The 20,720-nt window shown below is 39.3% G+C and overlaps 1 protein-coding gene across 2 annotated transcripts in view; it reads left to right on the top strand.

Moving 5' to 3' along the window:
- The first annotated feature begins 5,458 nt into the window (after positions 1–5,458).
- Positions 5,459–20,720, top strand: part of SSR1 (signal sequence receptor subunit 1) — a 33,178-nt gene continuing 17,916 nt past the window's right edge. Inside the window, exons 1-4 of one of the 2 annotated variants that reach the window (XM_053714714.1) lie at positions 5,459–5,681; positions 7,400–7,512; positions 10,614–10,707; positions 11,733–11,995. In XM_053714714.1, the coding sequence (XP_053570689.1) occupies positions 5,609–5,681; positions 7,400–7,512; positions 10,614–10,707; positions 11,733–11,995 (543 nt within the window). In that variant the 5' untranslated portion in view covers positions 5,459–5,608. The remainder of the gene's footprint in view (positions 5,682–7,399; positions 7,513–10,613; positions 10,708–11,732; positions 11,996–20,720) is intronic. The other variant, XM_053714712.1, reaches the window with a different exon arrangement.

The raw sequence follows: 20,720 nt of genomic DNA, 5'->3' as shown, positions 1-20,720 counted from the left end.
CTCTCTCCCCCTTGCAACTCATCACAAAAACAGTCTCACTACTGTAAATCCGCATCTCATGTCACTCTCCCTCTTGCTCATACTAGCTGCTGGCGACATCTCCCCTAATCCTGGTCCCCCACAACTTCCTTGCCCTGCACACCCATGTGTGCCCTTCAATAGACTTCAAAAACAAAACTCTGGTAACCTTAATCTTATTCCTCTTGCATCTAAAGATACCACCCCCTTCACTTGTGCACTATGGAACTCTCGCTCTGTTTGCAACAAACTCACTTCTATCCATGACCTCTTTATCTCTCACTCTCTCAATCTTCTGGCTCTCATAGAAACCTGGCTCTCTCCTTCAGACACTGCTTCCACTGCTGCACTGTCACATGGGGGTCAGCCACACTCCAAGGTCTGACAATAGACAAGGAGGTGGTATTGGTATTTTACTTTCCTCTCGTTGCACCTTTCAACAAATACATCCCTTCTCTTCCCTCACATTTTCTTAATTTGAAACACACATGATTCACTTATTCTCTCCCCTCTCTATACGCGTTGCATACATATACCACCCCCTGGTTCCGCAACTCTATTTCTAGATCACTTTGCCGCCTGGCTACCTTACTTCCTTTCCTCAGATACCCCTGCCCTCATTCTCGGTGACTTCAACCTCCCTGTTGATAATCCCACTGCCTCCTCTGCAAAACAACTTATGCAACTCACTTCCCCTTTTCGGCCTGTCACAATGGACTGACTCTCCCACTCACAAAGATGGTCATTTCCTTGATCTGATTTTCAGTTATCGATGCACTATCTCAAACTTCACAAACTCACCTTTTCCTCTTTCTGACCACCACCTCCTCACTTGTACCATCACCCCCTCCCTACAACTCTCCCTCCTTCTACCCCTCACACTAAACTTCACAGAAGAATCAAGTCATTAGATCAGCAACAGCTCTCTAGCTCTTCTCTCTTCCATCCCCTCCTTTTCCTGTCCTGATGAATCCATCTGCCACTATAACTCCACCCTTACATCGGTCCTTGATAACCTGGCCCCACCTACCATAGCTCGGAAAACATACACTCATCCTCAGCCCTGGCATACTCCTCTGACACGGTACCTACGCAGATGTTCCCATACTGCTGAGCGACACTGGAGGAAATCTCAGAGTTTTGCTGACTTTCTTCACTATAAGTTAATCTTGAACTCTTACTATTATGTCCTTAATCTATATAAGCAACATTACTTCTCTACTCTTATCTCTACTCTTTCTTCAAACCCAAAACGTCTGTTCTCCACATTCAATACTCTTCTCCGCCCAACCCCACCTCCGACCACTACTTTTCTCTCAGCCCAGGATTTTGCCAGCTACTTCAACAACAAAATCGACTCCATCAAAACTGAAATCAGCTCTCAACATACTACCGGTCTCCCACCTCCTTAATAGCTCACAATCATCCAGAACCCACATACAGCCATAAATTTAGCTATTTTGCCCCTGTTACAGAGGATGAAGTTTCTGCCCTTAGACTATCCTCTCACCTCACTACCTGTCCCTTTGACCCCATCCCCTCACAACTACTCCCCTCCCTCTCTTCTACCCGTACCCCTAAACTCACATACATCTTCAACCTCTCCCTCAGAAATGGTATAGTTCCCAAATCTCTTAAACATGCATTAGTCACACCTATCCTCAAAAACACTTCTCTTGATCCAACCTCCCCATCCAAACTACCGCCCTATTTCCCTACTACCTCTTGCCTCAAAGCTTCTTGAAAAGCTAGTATATGCACGTCTATCCCATTTCCTTACATTAAACTCCCATTAAATTCCCTCCTTGAGACAGCAATTGTTAAGGTTACCAACGACCTACTTACAGCAAAATCAAAAGGCCACTTCTCTCTACTTATCCTCCTTGATCTGTCTGCAGCCTTTGATACTGTCGACCACCGTCTTTTGCTCCATACCCTACAATCCTTTGGCATCTGTGACACAGTTCTCTCTTGGTTCTCTTCCGATCTGTCTAACCGTACCTTTAGTGTAGCCTTCTCTGGGGTATCCTCTGCCCCGTTACATCTTTCTGTTGGAGTACCGCAAGGCTCTGTCCACGGTCCCCTTCTCAATCTACATATCCTCACTAGGTTCCTTAATAAAGACCCACTGGTTTCATTATCATGTGTATGCCGACGATACCCAAAACGACCTCTCTGCACCAGAATGATCTCCTTCCTTGCTAACCCGTGTCACTAACTGTCTCTCTCATATCTCATCTTGGATGTCCTCTCACTACCTCAAGCTAAATCTCTTCAAAACTGAGCTCTTTATTTTCACCCCTTCTTCTAAAATCTCCACCCCCATGTCTCTATAACTGTTGACAACTCCATCATTACCCCAACCTCACATGCCCAATGTCTTGGGGTCACACTTGACTCAGATCTTTCTTTCATTCCTCACATTCAGTCCATGGATAAAGTCTGCCGCTTCCACCTTAAAAACATCGCTAAAATTAGACATTTCCTTACAAAGATTTTAATCCACTCTCTCATCCTTTCCCGCCTCGACTACTGCAACTCTATCCTCTCTGGTCTCCCTAGCTGCCGCCTAGCTCCTTTACAATCCATAATGAATGCCTCTGCCAGGCTCATCTTCCTTGCACGTCGCTCTTCTTCTGCCACACCTCTCTGCCAATCCCTTCACTGGCTTCTTCTTGCCTCCAGGATTAAACACAAAATTCTCACTCTGACACACAAAGCCCTCAATTGCATTGCTCCCCCTACATCTCAGACCTTGTCTCCAGATACTCTCCCTCCCGTTCACTTTGCGCCGCTCATGATCTCCTACTCTCCTCCCCTCTTGTTACCTCCTGACATTCCCGTCTACAAGATTTTTCAAGACTGGCTCCCATCTTATGGAACTCTCTGCCTCGCTCCACAAGAATCTCCCCTATTTTTAAAAGCTTCAAGTGCTCCCTGAAGACTCTACTATTCAGGGATGCTTACAACCTACATTAACCTTCCTATCTCCACTGCTATCCCCTAAAACCCCATAGCATGTAAGCCAAAGAGCCCAGCTGTTTGTAATTCACCTTCATAAGAGCCGACTGCAACAGTGCAACTCTCGGCAGGACCCTCTACCCATTTGATCCCTGTAATCATTTTTTATATACCACCCACGTTCATAGCGCTGCGGAACCTGTTGGCACTCTACAAATACCTGATAATAATAATGTAAGTAATTAAAAGGCCATTATGGTGATAAAATAAAATGTTTTTATTCATTAGAGCATGCAATTTTATCACTAGCAACACTGCAAATTAATGTGTTTAGCTCCTGCAAAGGGATTAAACACATGTAGTATATTGGTAAAAGTATGTGGACACGTGACCACCACAATGGCTATATGAGCTTGTTGGACATCCCATTCTAAAACCATTGGCATTAATAAGGCTTATCCAGTCAAAAAAAAGGCGGCACGGATGAGATAAAGGTCCACGACAGGAATACATATAAAAGTGCATAATTATAGGCAAAAAGAGGCAACCACATAGTGAGCAAGATCACCCCTCTTAACCCCTTGAGTGCTAACGACGGCTCTAAGCCGTTGCAGAATTTCCCACTCTGGTTCTAACGATTTAGAGCCATCGCTAGCACTCTCCCACCTTGAGGGAGATCGGCGGGATACCACCCGCTCCTACCCCGGTGATCGGGCCTGCATAGTGACAGGCATCGCCGGGGCTTCACCTTTTGCACGTTGACATCACAGCGCAACTTTATTAACAATTTACAATACAAAAGTATAGGGAAAGGGGGCATGCTGCTTAGAAGCCTGTATCTCATGCATCTACGCAGCTACAGACCCCCAAGACCCACCGTTGGAAAGGTAATCACCTAACCTTTCCAACTGTGTAAGTCTTGGGGATCTCAAAAAAATATATACAAAAGTTAAAAAAAAAAAATGGAAAAAAAAAACAACTTAAATCAGCTTAGCACCCAGGTGGCTTAGCACTCAAAGTGTAATTGTAACAGAACATATGTAAATACATCATGCAATTAACAATATGTTTGAATATAATGCACTGAGAGATACAAAAAATAGTTTTAAATATGCAAAAATAAATGAATAATAAACATATAGCACCTACTTTATTATATTACATACAGAGCTCCAGTTTATATATCTTCATGTAAAGGTATCATACCCTAAGGAATACTTAAAAATAATTTCAAATATAAAAGGTGGGTTAGTGATAAACCATATATCACCTGCTATACTCATAATGTGTTACATAATAGTCTTTTAATATGGGCTAAAGTCTCACTTGGCAGTACAGAGCAAAAGCAACTGTATATGGCCAAAATTATGTGGACACTTTACTACCAAACCAGCTATATGAGCTTGTTGGACATCCCATTCCAAAACCATTGGTATTAATAAGGCTTTTTCCGCCCTACTTGTGTATGTTCGGAAAACGCTTATAAAAAAAAACGTTCCCATCGCAACATCTCCCGTCACCACGCTGCCCGTACAAATTCTTCACAGCCCAACGAAAAGACTACAACTCCCAGCATGCATTTACATAAAGCAGGGGAGACAGGAGACGCTTATTGAAGATTGAGTGACGGTGAGTAGATAAATATTATTTTTATAACACTATATATATATCTATAATAGTATAATATATATATATATATATATACACACACACACGTGTTGCTCATGGAGGCTGCCATCTTTAGAAGCGTCTGAGCTTGATCGAAAAAGTCCCACCATTACCAGCACGCTGGAAACACTGGAACTTGCGTCATCCGAGCGCTCAACGAACACCCAGCGCCTCGCTTGGAAGTGTTCTCCGAACGTTCCAAGCAAGCGCTGCGAGCTTGGAGCGCTTGCCGAACGCAGCCTATAACACTGCTGCCACTCTTCTGTGAAGGATTTCCATACATTTTTTTAAGTGTGTCTGTGAAAAGTTTATAAGGGAAAATGTTTACTTTATGTTAGAACAGCAGAATAATTAAATATTTTTTTATCAAGTATAGGGAACATGTGAATCAACTGATGTGTAGAGCAGAAGTTCAATAACACAATATTTTTGGCAACATATAGTGGCATATATCTGCAATAGTATATAGTATGCAGTCCCTGCTAAAACATGAGACAAATTAGCAAATAAGGGATGTCGTGTAAACTAAATAGCTCCCGGGCTAATCTGAGAAGTAGGTTGATCTGCCAGGACACCGGTGCCTAAACCAGTCATGGCTGCACATGACCATTAAAAAATTACGTTTCCAGGGCATTCGGCTTTTTCCCATTGGACGCTCGTTGTGAAGACTCAGCATCTTCTGTAGTTTTGGGGGCCCGCCCCTTCATACAGCCTGTACGAATGAGCTTGGTATCTATAGCCACGTCTTTACCCAGCAGTCCGGAAATAATCGACTAGTCTCTCTCCTCTCGCTTTGCCTACGTCACTCAAGGCCTCCCTGCTTCTTATGCCCGCCCCTTTTTGGAGCATACGTATCCTATTGTAATTGAACCAAGGGTCCTGATAGAGGCGGCGAGAGAGACCCTCCACCCTCTCTTGCGTTTGACTGATTCCACGGCTCTGACCAGCAGCGAACTCCGACATGTTACCGCTCCGCAAGCTACTTCTGCTTCTTCTATTGGCCTTTCCGGCCACTCTGATCAGCAATGGCAGAGGTGACAGCGCGCCCGCGAGACTGCTAGGCCCTGTCCGCAGTGTACGGCACAAATTGCAGTAACTGTACGCGAAATGCACATTGTGCTGCAGACTGCTACTGTGGGCTGCAGCCTACCTTATGTGTGTATACAACTGGGCACTTTATATGAGACATAGCAAATCAGAGAGTAATTGTGCATTTGTAAATGATATAAACACACGCTATGCTGTGAGACTGCTGTGTATAGGTTTGTGCTTTGTGTGCGCCCGGCCTGAGGCTGACGTGTCACTGCTCTGCGGTTCATTCATTCAGTGGCCCTTCCTAATACACCTAGTTAATTTGATGAATGTGTATATGTCATGTACATTTATATTTAAAACTATGCAAATTGGTTCATATCATTTTTATTCTCCGTGTTAGGTTTAACAAGGCTCTCTCAAGTGTTCTGTAATTATGTTTATGATCTAGGTTTTGTGACTAGGTGCCAGATGAATTTGCTATGTTTCTATTGTAGAGCAATACTAATATGTGGTTAAAGAGGAGCTGCTGATATTCAAAGAATAGCCAATAAGTTCTTACTTTCGTTTTTTTCTCAAGATTGCATAGCTATAACCTATACAATTATGCTAGCATGTTACACCAATATATTATATCAGTGTATAATTTTGTTTTTTAGACACTTGTGGAATCAAACTAAATCCACAAGTCATACCAGTAAAAGACTAAAATAGTTTAATGCTAGTAGTTTTCTCAGATTTTAATATTTCATGGTTTAAGCCTTTTGAGTGTTGCCAGCTGTTCAGTTATCTGCATGTATATGCTTTGAATTCTTGGTTATTGTAATCATTATTTAGGCATTGTGAAAAGTTTTTAAAGCAGAACTGTCCCAGAGTTACTAATTAAAGGGACACTGTACCCAAAAAATTTCTTTCGTGATTCAGATTGAGCATGAAATTTTAAGCAACTTTCTAATTTACTCCTATTATCAAATTTTCTTCATTCTCTTGGTATCTTTATTTGAAATGCAAGTTTAGATGCCGGCCCATTTTTGGTGAACAACCTGGGTTGTCCTTGCTGATTGGTGGATAAATTCATCCACCAATACAAAAGTGCTGTCCAGACTACTGAAACCAAAAAAAAGCTTAGATTCCTTCTTTTTCAAATAATGATAGCAAGAGAACGAAGAAAAATTGATAATAGGAGTAAATTAGAAAGTTGCTTAAAATTGCATGCTCTTTCTGAATTACAAAAGAAAAAAATTGGGTTCAGTGTCCCTTTAAGGATTAGAAACAGACCAGATTGTAACAATGTTACTTCCTATGTAAATCACAGAGCTGCATCCTTAAAAAAAAATGTTTCTTCCCAACACTGGTTAGCTACTGTAAAATAATGTTTTTCTGCCTTTTGACAAGCATTTTATGTATGTATATATGTTGATGATGATGTATTGGATTTAAACGGCTTCAGATAGGGGGAGACAGCTAGGAATATGCGTTTTTAATTTGTGATATGGATAGCAGAATTTCTTATTAGAAATGATCACACTGCCCCTACCTGGCTGGCACAAAATTTTCTGTGGAAAACCCTGTCATCTACAGTAAAACTAGCAGCTGAAATAGTAGGGTTGTTTCCACATGCTTCCTACTAATACAATTGAAGGTTTAGCATTTGCTGAGTGTGGTGTGAGGTACAAAGTTTTTTTTTAGATCCCAGGTGCTCATTGTCTTTGTTGTTCAGGTCCCTTGGTTGCTGCCCAGGATGCTACAGAAGATGAAGAGGCAATTGATGATTCTGTAGTAGAGGAGGATGATGATGAGGCAGAAGTGGAAGAAGACGAATCAACAGATCTGGTAAATATTTTGTGTGTTTTCTATATATTCTTCAGCTTGTTGGCTCCACTAACATTTTAGTAAGCAATGGCACCTATATTTATTAAAACCGTGAGATACATTTTAAATAATTTTGAAGATAATAGTAATTTTTAATTTACACTTGGAACTTTTAGGTTTTCCCTTTTTTCATATCTATTTTGTATGACTTTACAGGGACACTGAACCCAAATTTTTTCTTTTGTGATTCAGATAGAGCATGCAACTTTCTAATTTACTCCTATTATCAATTTTTCTTTGTTCTCTTGTTATCTTTATTTGAAAGAATGCATCTGGACAGCCGTTTTTTATTGGTTGATGAATTTATCCACCTATCAGCAAGAACAACCCAGGTTGTTCACCAAAAATGGGCCGGCATCTAAACTTACATTCTTCAATTTCAAATAAAGATAACAAGAGAATGAAGAATATTTGATAATAGGAGTAAATTAGAAAGTTGCTTAAAGTTTCATGCTCTATCTGAATCACAAAAGAAAAAAATTGGGTTCAGTGTTCCTTTTAAGTTGTCCTTTTGGAGGTCACTGACAGTATAACTTCTTATACCTTTTCTCTGAAACACAGACATTACTTATACAGTCATTATTGGAACTTTAACATTAATTTTATCAGTATTCTTTGTTTAGCCTGTCAGTAATGGCACACAAAACAGGGTACAATGATATCCAAGTAGTGGAAACAGCACACCTGTACCTTTTTCAGTGGGGCACGGAGTAACAGACTTGCCAAGTCTCTTAAATATCCACAAATTTCAAAAAACTCCAGCCACCAGCTTCATTAAAAGACCTTTATTCTTTCATTTAGGGTCCCAATAACACATACGTTTCAAGCCTGCACTAGGCTCTTAGTCATGTACTAAAAGCCTAGTGCAGGCTTGAAACGTTGTAATGAAGCTGGTGGCTGGAGTTTTTTTTTAATTTGTGGACACAAAACAGGGTAGCCAGACAATGTTTTGAGATATACATGTGTAGACTAGTTATATGTATGTATATATACAATTTTTGAGACTTAGACATAGTTGTTTGGAATTGCGTGTGAAGAATTAGTAGTATTTGTTGATGCTTTTAAACTGCAGCACCTCAGCAATTCTCTTCTGCAGTTTTGCTGTAGTTTTCGCTATGTTGCATTGCACATTTGATAATCTAAAACCATTTGTTATCCCTGATGGAAGGTATGTAACTGATCAACTTGTTTTACGGGGCTTTTGTGTCTTTTGCAAAGATGCGGTTGCTGGGAATTGTCTCTTACATTTTAGTGGTTGAATTTCAAGCTGCCCAGTGCCCACTAAATAAATATATATATATATATATATATATATATATATATATATATATATATATATATATATATATATATATATATATATATATATATATATATATATATATATATATATATATATATATATACACGATATAAAAAGTCTACACACCCCTGTTAAAATGTCAGGTTTCTGTGATGTAAAAAAAATGAGACAAAGATAAATCATTTCAGAACTTTTTCCACCTTTAATGTGACCTATAAACTATGCAACTCAATTGAAAAACCAACTGAAATGTTTTAGGTAGAGGGAAGAAAAAAAATAAAAATAAAATATGGTTGCATAAGTGTGCACACCACACCAGTGTGCAAACTAATTCTTTGTTGAAGCACCTTTTGATTTTATTACAGCACTCAGTCTTTTTGGGTATGAGTCTATCAGCATGGCACAGCTTGACTTGGCAAGATTTGCCCACTCTTCTTTGGAAAAACACTCCAAATCTGTCAGATTGCGAGGATAGCTCCTGTGCACAGCCCTCTTCAGATCACCCCACAGATTTTCAATCAGATTCAGGTCTGGGCTTTGGCTGGGCCATTCCAAAACTTTAAACTTCTTTTGGTGATTTGAATGTATGCTTTGGGTCGTTGTCATGCTGAAAGATGAAGTTCCTCTTTATGTTCAGTTTTCTAGCAGAAGCCTGAAGGTTTTGTGCCAATATTGACTGGTATTTGGAACTGTTCATAATTCCCTCTAGCTTAACTAAGGCCCCAGTTCCAGCTGAAGAAAAACAGCCCCAAAGCATGATGCTGCCACCACCATGCTTCACTGTGGGTATGGTGTTCTTTTGGTGATGTGCAGTGTTGTTTTTGCGCCAAACATATCTTTTTTTGAAATTATGGCCAAAAAGTTCAACCTTGGTTTCATCAGACCATAACAACTTTTCTCACATGATTTTGGGAGACTTCAGATGTGATTTTGCAAAATGTAGCCTGGCTTGGATGGTTTTCTTCGTAAGAGAAGGCTTTCTTCTTGCCACTCTACCCCATAGCCCAGACATATGACGAATACGGGAGAGTTTTGTCACATGTACCACACAGCTCCTTTAATGTTGCTGTAGGCCTCTTGGTAGCCTCCCAGACTAGTTTTCGTCTCGTCTTTTCATCAATTTTGGAGGGACGTCCAGTCCTTGGTAATGTCACTGTTGTGCCATATTTTCTCCACTTGATGATGACTGTCTAAACTGTGTTCCATGGTATATTGAATGCCTTGGAAATTCTTTTGTACCCTTCTCCTGACGGATACCTTTTAACAATGAGATCCCTCTGATGCTTTGGAAGCTCTCTGTGGACCATGGCTTTTGCTGTAGGATGCGACTAAGAAAATTTCAGGAAAGACAAACTAGAGCAGCTGAACTTTATTTGGGGTTAATCAGAGACACTTTAAATGATGGCAGGTGTATGCTGACTCCTATTTAACATGATTTTGACTCTGATTGCTTAATTCTGAACACAGCTACATCCACAGTTGCAACCACATTATTTTAGTTTTTTGTTTTCTTCCCTCCACCTAAAAGATTTCAGTTTGTTTTTCAATTGAGTTGTACAGTTTATAGGTCACATTAAAGGTGGAAAAAGTTCTGAAATTGATTTCTTTGTCTCATATTTTTTTTTTTTTACATCACAGAAACCTGACATTTTAACAGGGATGTGTAGACTTTTTATATCCACTGTGTGTGTGTTTATTTTTATACCGGCATAAACTAATTATAACATATCAGTGCTGTAAATTTGTTTATTTTTCATAGGCGGAAGAAAAAGAAGAAGAAGAAGACTTAAGTTCTAGCGAGCCCAAAGCATCATCCAATGCAGATACAACTATTCTGTTTGTGAAAGGCGAAGGTGAGAACTCTAAATTACCATAATGTTGAGTTTTTACTGTTCTCCTAGCTTCACACAAACTTGGCTGCTAATTGTTTGTTATGTTACAGTGGTGAGAACTTAGAATAAGCCCCTCTATTCCATGATCTATTTTTTATTGGTATTCATATGTAGCATTTTTATGTAGTGCTCTGGAATATGCTCATAACAAATGCTGATGATGATCTTATAGTGGTTAGTGAAATTACCAAATATTTCTATATGAATCACTGTGTGTGTGCGCGTTTTTTTTTTTTGTTTTTTTTTGTTCTTTTAATTGAATGAAATTCCCAAAAATAAAATTAAATATTTAGGTAGCTGTATGAACTCTAGATCATGATTAAAAATTGCATGCTCTATCTGAATCACGAAAGAAAAAATGTGGGTTTAGTGTCCCTTTAAGTATAATTATTAAAGGAATATGAACCCCCCAACATTTTCTTTTGTGATTTAGACAAAGCATACCATTTTTAAAAAGTGTCCAATTTATTTCTATTAAATTTGCTTAGTTTCCATAGTCTTCTTTGTTAAAGAGATACCTAGAGGTAGTTGTCTAGCGCACTACATGGCATGGAATAGTGCTGCCATCTACTGCTCTTGCAAATGGATAACATTCTTGCAAAACTACTGTCATATAGTGCACCCGACATGTGCATGCTCTGCACGAATCATGACAATTTCGTTTTGACTTTATTGTCCCTTTAACCCAAATAACTGCTCTATACTCAAGCAGGAAAACATTACATTCGGCCATTTTTTTCAGCCTTTGATGATTTTATATCCCTCTGTACACTCTAATCCACATTGTATCCTAGCAATTTATAACAAATTCAGCTGGTCTCAGAATGTATTATGTAAATGCTAATTCACATTCTAAAAGAACCTCTAGGTTAATGAGGCCGTATTATTGAATAGAATACATTCTAGACCTAGCTCTTGTAATGCACTACCAATGTTCAAATAACTTATGGTCTTAAGTGACCATTAACTATTTGTGTCATTTTTAGATTTCCCAGCAAATGATATTGTGAAGTTTCTAGTTGGCTTCACCAACAAGGGTACTGAAGATTTTATTATTGAGTCTCTTGATGCCTCTTTCCGGTACCCTCAAGACTACCAGTTCTATATCCAGAATTTCACAGCTCTTACTTTAAACACTGTGGTATCCCCTCAAAGACAAGCAACCTTTGAATATTCTTTTATTCCTGCTGAGCCCATGGGAGGACGTCCTTTTGGATTGGTCATCAATCTGAACTATAAAGATGAGAATGTAAGTGTATTGCATTCTTTATATAAATTGTATGTAATTTGTAAGCTTTTTTTTTTTTTTTTTTTGAGAAGGCATTTATGCACCTTCTACTGTAGTCAAATATCTGTCAAGTATTATCTATATCAATGGTCAACAAGAAAAAGCCCAAGAGCCCTTGAATGTTTAGCCGTCACAGACTCCAAACTTTTGTATTCAGCTCAATCTCATATCGGAAGAGGGGGAAGAAAGTAATTCTTTATAAAATAACATAGGCTGCATTAATAGCCACTTGGATAATAGAGGTGTCTGCTGTGCATTTTTTCACATCAAAGGGGATTAAATTAACACTGCACAGCCAAACAGCATTATTTTAACAGCCCCCATTGCAGCCATGCATTTTGACTGATCTGCCACTCATCTTCCCTAACCTGTACTAACACTCAGTGGCAGGTTACATGATATGGTATGACCAGGTATTCTGGTGACACGCAGTGCACAAAAACATTGTATGTCTGCTGAATAGGCATCTGTATGCCCATCAATGATCCGTACAGAGGTATACGGAAACCACAAAAAAATGTTACTAATGTTCCATCTTCTTTGTGATTTTATTGGCTCACACATTCAAATTTTGTTTTTAGAGGAGGTTTTTTTTTCTATTTTATTAATGACTTGGAGCAAGGATTAAATAGCAACATCTCTATTTTTGCAGATGATACAAAGTTGTGTAAAGTCATTAGGTCAGGTCAGGATAAAATTCCTTTACAAGAGGATCTACAAAAATTAGAAGAAAGGGCAGGTAAATGGGGAAATGAGATTTAATATGGGAAAATTAAAGGTTTATACATTTTGGAAATAATCAAATAAGCAGGCAACCTATTATTGAAATGAGACTTGACTTGTCAAAACTGAGGAGGAATGGGATTTGGGAGTATTAATAGACAACAAGTTAAAGGGACACTGAACCCAATTTTTTTCTTTTGTGATTCAGATAGACCATGCAATTTTAAGCAACTTTCTAATTTACTCCTATTATCAATTTTTCTTTGTTTTTCTTGCTATCCTTTTTTTTTTTTTTTTTTTTTTTTAAAGAAGGCATCTAAGTTAAGGAGCCGGCCAATTATTAGTTCAGACCCTGGATAGCACTTGTTTATTGGTGGGTGAATGTATCCACCAATCAGCAAGAACAACCCAGGTTGTTCACCAAAAATGGGCCAGCATCTAAACTTACATTCTTGCTTTTCAAATAAAGATACCAAGAGAATGAAGAAAATGCGATAATAGGAGTAAATTAGAAATGTGCTTAAAATTGCATGCTCTATCTGAATCACAAAAGAAAAAAATTGGGTTCAGTTTCCCTTTAAAGATGGGTGCACAATACAGGGCAGCGGCTTCTAAGGCTAATAAGATACTAGCATGTATTTAAAGGGACATTAAACACTTTGAGATAGTAATATAAAATGATAGATCGTGTGTATGTATATATATATATATATATATATATATATATATATATATATATATATATATATGTGTGTATATATATATATATATATATATATATGTGTGTATATATATATATGTGTGTGTATATATGTATATATATATGTGTGTATATATATATATGTGTGTATGTATATATATATATATATATATATATATATATATATATATATATATATATATATATATATATATGTATATATATATGTGTATATATATGTGTATATATATGTGTATATATATGTATATGTATATATATATGTGTATATATATGTGTATATATATGTATATATATATATATATATATATGTGTATATATATATATGTGTATATATATATATATATATATATGTATATATATATATATATATATATATATATATATATGTGTATGTGTATATATATATATATATATATATGTGTGTATATATGTGTGTATATATATATGTGTGTATATATGTATATATATATATATATACACACACGATCTATCACCTTCTGCAATATACTTTCATTATTTCATTTGTCCCCTTTTCCTATCATTTATATTCTGAAATTGTGAGCTTTTTAGTTCCTGTTAAAAATTGACATGTATAACACTGTTATAATCCACACAGTGATTGGCTGCACACTCTAGTGACCTCTTTATAACCTTCCCTAATTGGCCACAGCAAAGAAGGTAACCTAAGTTACAACATGGCAGCTCCCATTGTTTTATAGACACTAAAACGTTACACTTATTTTGTCAATATTTAAAAAGCTAATGAAACGTTAAATGCATCTACATATTATTCTCAGACTAATCTTTCCTGTGAATGCATCATTCTATGTAACATTTATTTAGTGTTTAATGTCCCTTTTAAGAGGCATTGATGTAAGGAAGGAAAGCATAATTCTGTCACTGTATAAATCCCTAGTAAGATTTCACCTTAAAGGGACACTGAACCCAAATTTGTTCTTTCGTGATTCAGATAGAGCATGCAAATTTCTAATTTACTCCTATTATCTATTTGTCTTCGCTCTCTTGCTATCTTTATTTTAAAAAGAATGCATCTAAGCTTTTCTATGGACAGCACTTTTTTATTGGTGGGTGAGTTTATCCACCAATCGCCAAGAACAACCCAGGTTGTTCACCAAAAATGGGGCAGCATCTAAACTTACATTCTTGCATTTCAAATAAAGATACCAAGAGAATGAATAAAATTTGCTAATAGGAGTAAATTAGAAAGTTGCTTAAAATTTCATGCTCAATCTGAATCACGAAAGAAATTTTTTTTTTTTTTGGTTGTGTCCCTTTAAGTATGGCGTGCAGTTCTGGGGACCGATCTCAGAAAACATAATTTATGTAAGAATTTACAAGATAAATTCATATTGGCAAGAGTCCATGAGCTAGTGACGTATGGGATATACAATCCTACCAGGAGGGGCAAAGTTTCCCAAACCTCAAATGCCTATAAATACACCCCTCACCACACCCACAATTCAGTTTAACGAATAGCCAAGTAGTGGGTTGATAAAGAAAGGAGTAAAAAGCATCAACAAAGGAATTTGGCAATAATTGTGCTTTATACAAAAAAGTCATAACCACCATAAAAAGGGTGGGCTTCATGGACTCTTGCCAATATGAAAGAAATGAATTTTTCTTGTAAATTCTTAAATTATGTTTCTCTTGTAAGGTGTATCCAGTCCACGGATTCATCCATTACTTGTGGGATATTCTCCTTCCCAACAGGAAGCTGCAAGAGGATCACCCACAGCAGAGCTGTCTATATAGCTCCTCCCCTAACTGCCACCTCCAGTCATTCTCTTGCAGCTCTCGACAAGAAAGGAAGTATCAAGAGAGATGTGGTGAATTAGTGTAGTTTATCTTCAATCAAAAGTTTGTTATTTTTAAACAGTACCGGCGTTGTACTGTTTTTACCTCAGGCAGAAATTAGAAGAAGAGTTTTGCCTGAGGTTTTTGATGATCTTAGCAGGTTGTAACTAAGGTCCACTGCTGTTCTGACACATAACTGGAGAGTATGGGAAAACGGCCTGCAGATTTAACTGCTCTGAGGTATGTGCAGTATATTTTTTTTCTAGAGAGATAAGGTCTAGAAAATGCTGACAGTACCTGATATATTTAAGGTAAGCCTGATTGCAGTGATTTAATAAACGACTGGCATCATGCTTGCAGTAAAGGGTAATATTCATGTTACTTGCTCTTATGGCTTGGTATGTAAAACGTTTGCATGATATATAAAGAACGTTTTTTACTGAGGGTGATAAATCTTTATTTGGGGCCTAGTTTCCACATGGCTGACTAGATTTCTCCTTGGAGTAGTTTTTTTATGGCCCTTTCACTTTGAAAGCATGGTGGGAGGGGCCTATTTTCGCGCTCTAATTGCGCAGTAGTTTTTACATTCTGAGACATCCAGCTTCCCTGAAGGAGTCCCCTGTCATATTGGACCTCTGTAAGGGGTTTTTGTGCCTACAAAAGTCGTTTTATGGGAAGGTAGGAGCCACAGTAGAGCTGTGACTTATAATGGTTTTACCGTTTTTTTGCTTCATTTTTGAGTCTGAGGGGATAATCATCCATTTGCAAGTGGGTGCAATGCTATTTTAGTCTATTATACACACTGTAAAAATTTCGTAGAGTTAACTGCTTTTTTTCACTGTTTTTGTTTGTTTTTTTCCCTTAAAGGCACAGTACCGTTTATTATATTCTGCTTTTTCACATTAATTAAAGTGTTTTCAAAGCTTGCTGGTTTCATTACTAGTCTGTTAAACATGTCTGACATAGAGGAAACTCCTTGTTCATTATGTTTAGAAGCCATTGTGGAACCCCCTCTTAGAATGTGTACCAAATGCACTGATCTTACTATAAGTTATAAAGACCATATTCTGGCTGTAAAAGATTTATCACCAGAGGAAATTGACAAGGGGGAAGTTATGCAGACTAACTCTCTCCACGTGTCAGAGCCTATAACTCCCGCTCAAGGGATGCCAAGTACATCTAGCGCGCCCATTGCGTATACTTTACAAGACATGGCGGCAGTTATGAATCAAACCCTTACAGAGGTATTGTCCAAACTGCCAGGGTTACAAGGAAAGCAAGACAGCTCTGGGGCTAGAACAAATACAGAGCTCTCTGACGCTTTAGTAGCTATGTCTGATATATCCTCACAATGTGCAGAAGCCGAAGAAGGAGAGCTTCTATCTGTAGGTGATTTTTCGACTCTGGGAAGACACTTCAACCTGATTCTGATATGTCTACATTTAAATTTAAGCTTGAACACCTCCGCATGTTGCTCAGGGAGGTTTTAGCAACTCTGGATGACTGATGCCATTGTAGTCCTAGAGAAATTGTGTAAATTTGATAAATACTATGCAGTGCCTGTTTACACTGATGTTTTTCCAATACCTAAGAGGTTTTCAGAAATTATTACTAAGGAATGGGATAGACCAGGTGTACCGTTCTCTCCCCCAACGGTTTTTAATAAGATGTTTCCCATAGATGCCGCTACACGGGACTTGTGGCAATCGGTCCCTAAGGTGGAGGGAGCAGTCTCTACCCTAGCGAAGCGTACAACTATCCCTGTCGAGGACAGTTGTGCTTTTCTAGATCCAATGGACAAAAAATTAGAGGGTTACCTTAAGAAAATTTTTATTCAACAAGGTTTTATTCTCCAGCCCCTTGCATGCATTGCCCCAGTCACTGTTGCTGCAGCCTTCTGGTTTGAGTCTCTAGAAGAGGCTCTACAGGTAGAAACCCCATTGGATGATATCCTTGACAAGCTTAAAGCTCTTAAGCTAGCCAATTCATTTGTTTCTGACGCCGTTGTTCATTTAACCCAGCTAACGGCTAAAAACTCAGGTTTTGCTATTCAGGCGCGTAGGGCGCTATGGCTTAAATCCTGGTCAGCTGACGTTACTTCAAAGTCTAAGCTTCTCAATATTCCCTTCAAGGGGCAGACCCTATTCGGGCCTGGACTGAAGGAGATCATTTCTGATTTTTACTGGAGGAAAAGGTCACACCCTTCCTCAGGATAAATCCAACAAATTAAGGGCCAAACTGACTATTTTTCGTTCCTTTCGAAATTTCAAGAGTGGCGCAGCTTCAACTTCCTCTAATACAAAACAAGAGGGAAATTTTGCCCAGTCCAAGCCGGTCTGGAGACCTAACCAGGCTTGGAACAAAGGAAAGCAGGCCAAAAAACCTGCTGCTGCCTCTAAGACAGCATGAAGGATCAGCCCCCGATCTGGAAACGGATCTAGTATGGGGCAGACTTTCTCTCTTCGCCCAGGCTTGGGCAAGAGATGTCCAGGATCCCTGGGCGTTGGAAATTTGTGTCCCAGGGATATCTTCTGGACTTCAAAGCTTATTCCCCAAAAGGGAGATTTCATCTTTCACAATTATCTGCAAACCAGATAAAGAGAGAGGCATTCTTACATTGTGTTCAAGACCTCCTAGTTATGGGAGTGATCCACCCAGTTCCAAAGGAGGAACATGGGCAAGGCTTCTATTCAAATCTGTTTGTAGTTCCCAAGAAAGAGGGAACTTTCAGACCAATCTTAGATCTCAAGATCCTAAACAAATTTCTCAGGGTCCCATTTTTAGAGATGGAGACTATTCGAACCATCCTACCTATGATCCAGGAGGGTCAAAATATGACTACCGTGGACTTAAAGGATGCTTATCTTCACATTCCGATACACAGAGATCATCATCGGTTTCTCAGGTTCGCCTTCCTAGACAGGCATTACCAGTTTGTGGCTCTTCCCTTTGGGTTAGCTACGGCACCAAGAATCTTTACGAAGGTTCTAGGGTCACTCTTAGCGGTCCTAAGGCCGCGGGGTATAGCAGTAGCCCCTTACCTAGACGACATTCTGATACAGGCGTTGAATTTCCGAATCGGCTGGTCCCATACGGACATTGTGCTGGCATTCCTCATGGGTGGAAAGTGAACGAAGAAAAGAGTTCTCTATCCCCTCTCACAAGAGTTTCCTTCCTAGGAACTCTGATAGATTCTGTAGAAATGAAGATTTACCTGACAGAGGCCAGGTTGTCAAAACTTCTAAATTCCTGCCGTGTTCTTTATTCTACTTCTCGCCCTTCAGTGGCTCAGTGTATGGAAGTAATCGGCTTAATGGTAGCGGCAATGGACATAGTGCCGTTTGCCCGCCTACATCTCAGACCGCTGCAACTCTGCATGCTCACTCAGTGGAATGGGGATTACACAGATTTGTCCCCTCTACTAAATCTGGATCAAGAGACCAGAGATTCTCTTCTCTGGTGGCTATCTCGGGTCCATCTGTCCAAGGGTATGACCTTCCGCAGGCCAGATTGGACAATAGTAACTACAGATGCCAGCCTTCTGGGCTGGGGTGCAGTCTGGAACTCCCTGAAGGCTCAGGGCTCGTGGACTCAGGAGGAGGCGCTCCTTCCGATAAACATTCTGGAATTAAGAGCGATATTCAATGCTCTTCAGGCTTGGCCTCAGCTTGCTGCAGTCAGGTTCATCAGATTTCAGTCGGACAATATCACGACTGTAGCCTACATCAACCATCAAGGGGGAACAAGGAGTTCCCTAGCAATGTTGGAGGTTTCAAAAATAATCCTATGGGCAGAGGTTCACTCTTGCTATCTATCAGCTATCCATATCCTAGGAGTAGAGAACTGGGAGGCGGATTTTCTAAGTCGACAGACTTTTCATCCGGGGGAGTGGGAACTCCATCCGGAGGTGTTTGCACAGTTGATTCAACTTTGGGGCAAACCAGAACTGGATCTCATGGCGTCTCGTCAGAACGCCAAGCTTCCTTGTTACGGATCCAGGTCCAGGGATCCCAAGGCAGTGCTGATAGTCCTTCAACCTGGCTTATGTGTTTCCACCGTTTCCTCTGCTCCCTCGTCTGATTGCCAAGATCAAGCAGGAGAGAGCTTCGGTGATTTTGATAGCACCTGCGTGGCCACGCAGGACTTGGTATGCAGATCTGGTGGACATGTCATCCCTTCCACCATGGACTCTGCCGCTGAGGCAGGACCTTCTACTTCAGGGTCCTTTCAACCATCCAAATCTAATTTCTCTGCGTCTGACTGCTTGGAGATTGAACGCTTGATTTTATCAAAACGTGGTTTCTCCGAGTCGGTCATTGATACCTTAATTCAGGCTCGAAAGCCTGTCACCAGGAAAATCTATCATAAGATATGGTGTAAATATCTTCATTGGTGTGAATCCAAGGGTTACTCATGGAGTAAAGTCAGGATTCCCAGGATATTATCTTTTCTCCAAGAAGGATTGGAGAAGGGATTGTCAGCTAGTTCCTTAAAGGGACAGATTTCTGCTCTGTCTATTCTTTTGCACAAGCGTCTGGCGGATGTTCCAGACGTTCAGGCGTTTTGTCAGGCTTTAGTTAGAATCAAGCCTGTGTTTAAACCTGTTGCTTCGCCATGGAGATTAAATTTAGTTCTTCAAGGGGTTCTGTTTGAACCTCTGCATTCCATAGATATCAAGCTTTTATTTTGGAAAGTTCTTTTTTTGGTAGCTATCTCTTCGGCTCGAAGAGTTTGAGTTATCTGCCTTGCAGTGTGATTCCCCTTATCTGATCTTCCATGCAGATAAGGTAGTTTTGCGTACCAAACCTGGGTTTCTTCCTAAGGTGGTATATAATAAGAATATCAATCAGGAGATTGTTGTTCCGTCACTGTGTCCTAATCCTTCTTCAAAGAAGGAACGTCTATTACATAATCTTGACGTGGTTCGTGCTTTAAAGTTTTATTTACAAGCTACTAAGGATTTTCGTCAAACATCGGCATTGTTTGTTGTCTACTCTGGACAGAGAAGAGGCCAAAAGGCTTCAGCAACTTCTCTTTCTTTTTGGTTAAGAAGTATAATCCGCTTAGCTTATGAGACTGCTGGCCAGCAGCCTCCTGAAAGAATTACAGCTCATTCCACTAGAGTGATGGCTTCCACATGGGCCTTTAAAAATGAGGCTTCTGTTGAACAGATTTGTAAGGCGGCGACTTGGTCTTCGCTTCATACTTTTTCTAAATTCTACAAATTTGATACTTTTGATTCTTCGGAGGCTATTTTTGGGAGAAAGGTCTTGCAGGCAGTGGTGCCCTCCATTTAAGCGCCTGCCTTGTCCCTCCCTTCATCCGTGTCCTATAGTATTGGTATCCCACAAGTAATGGATGAATCCGTGGACTGGATACACCTTACAAGAGAAAACACAATTTATGCTTACCTGATAAATTTATTTC

The sequence above is a fragment of the Bombina bombina genome, chromosome 5 (assembly GCF_027579735.1).
Source record: "Bombina bombina isolate aBomBom1 chromosome 5, aBomBom1.pri, whole genome shotgun sequence".
In the NCBI taxonomy this organism is placed as follows: Eukaryota; Metazoa; Chordata; class Amphibia; order Anura; family Bombinatoridae; genus Bombina; species Bombina bombina.
The sequence above is the reverse complement of the archived record's forward strand: the minus strand, read 5'-3'. Positions and strand labels throughout refer to the sequence as shown.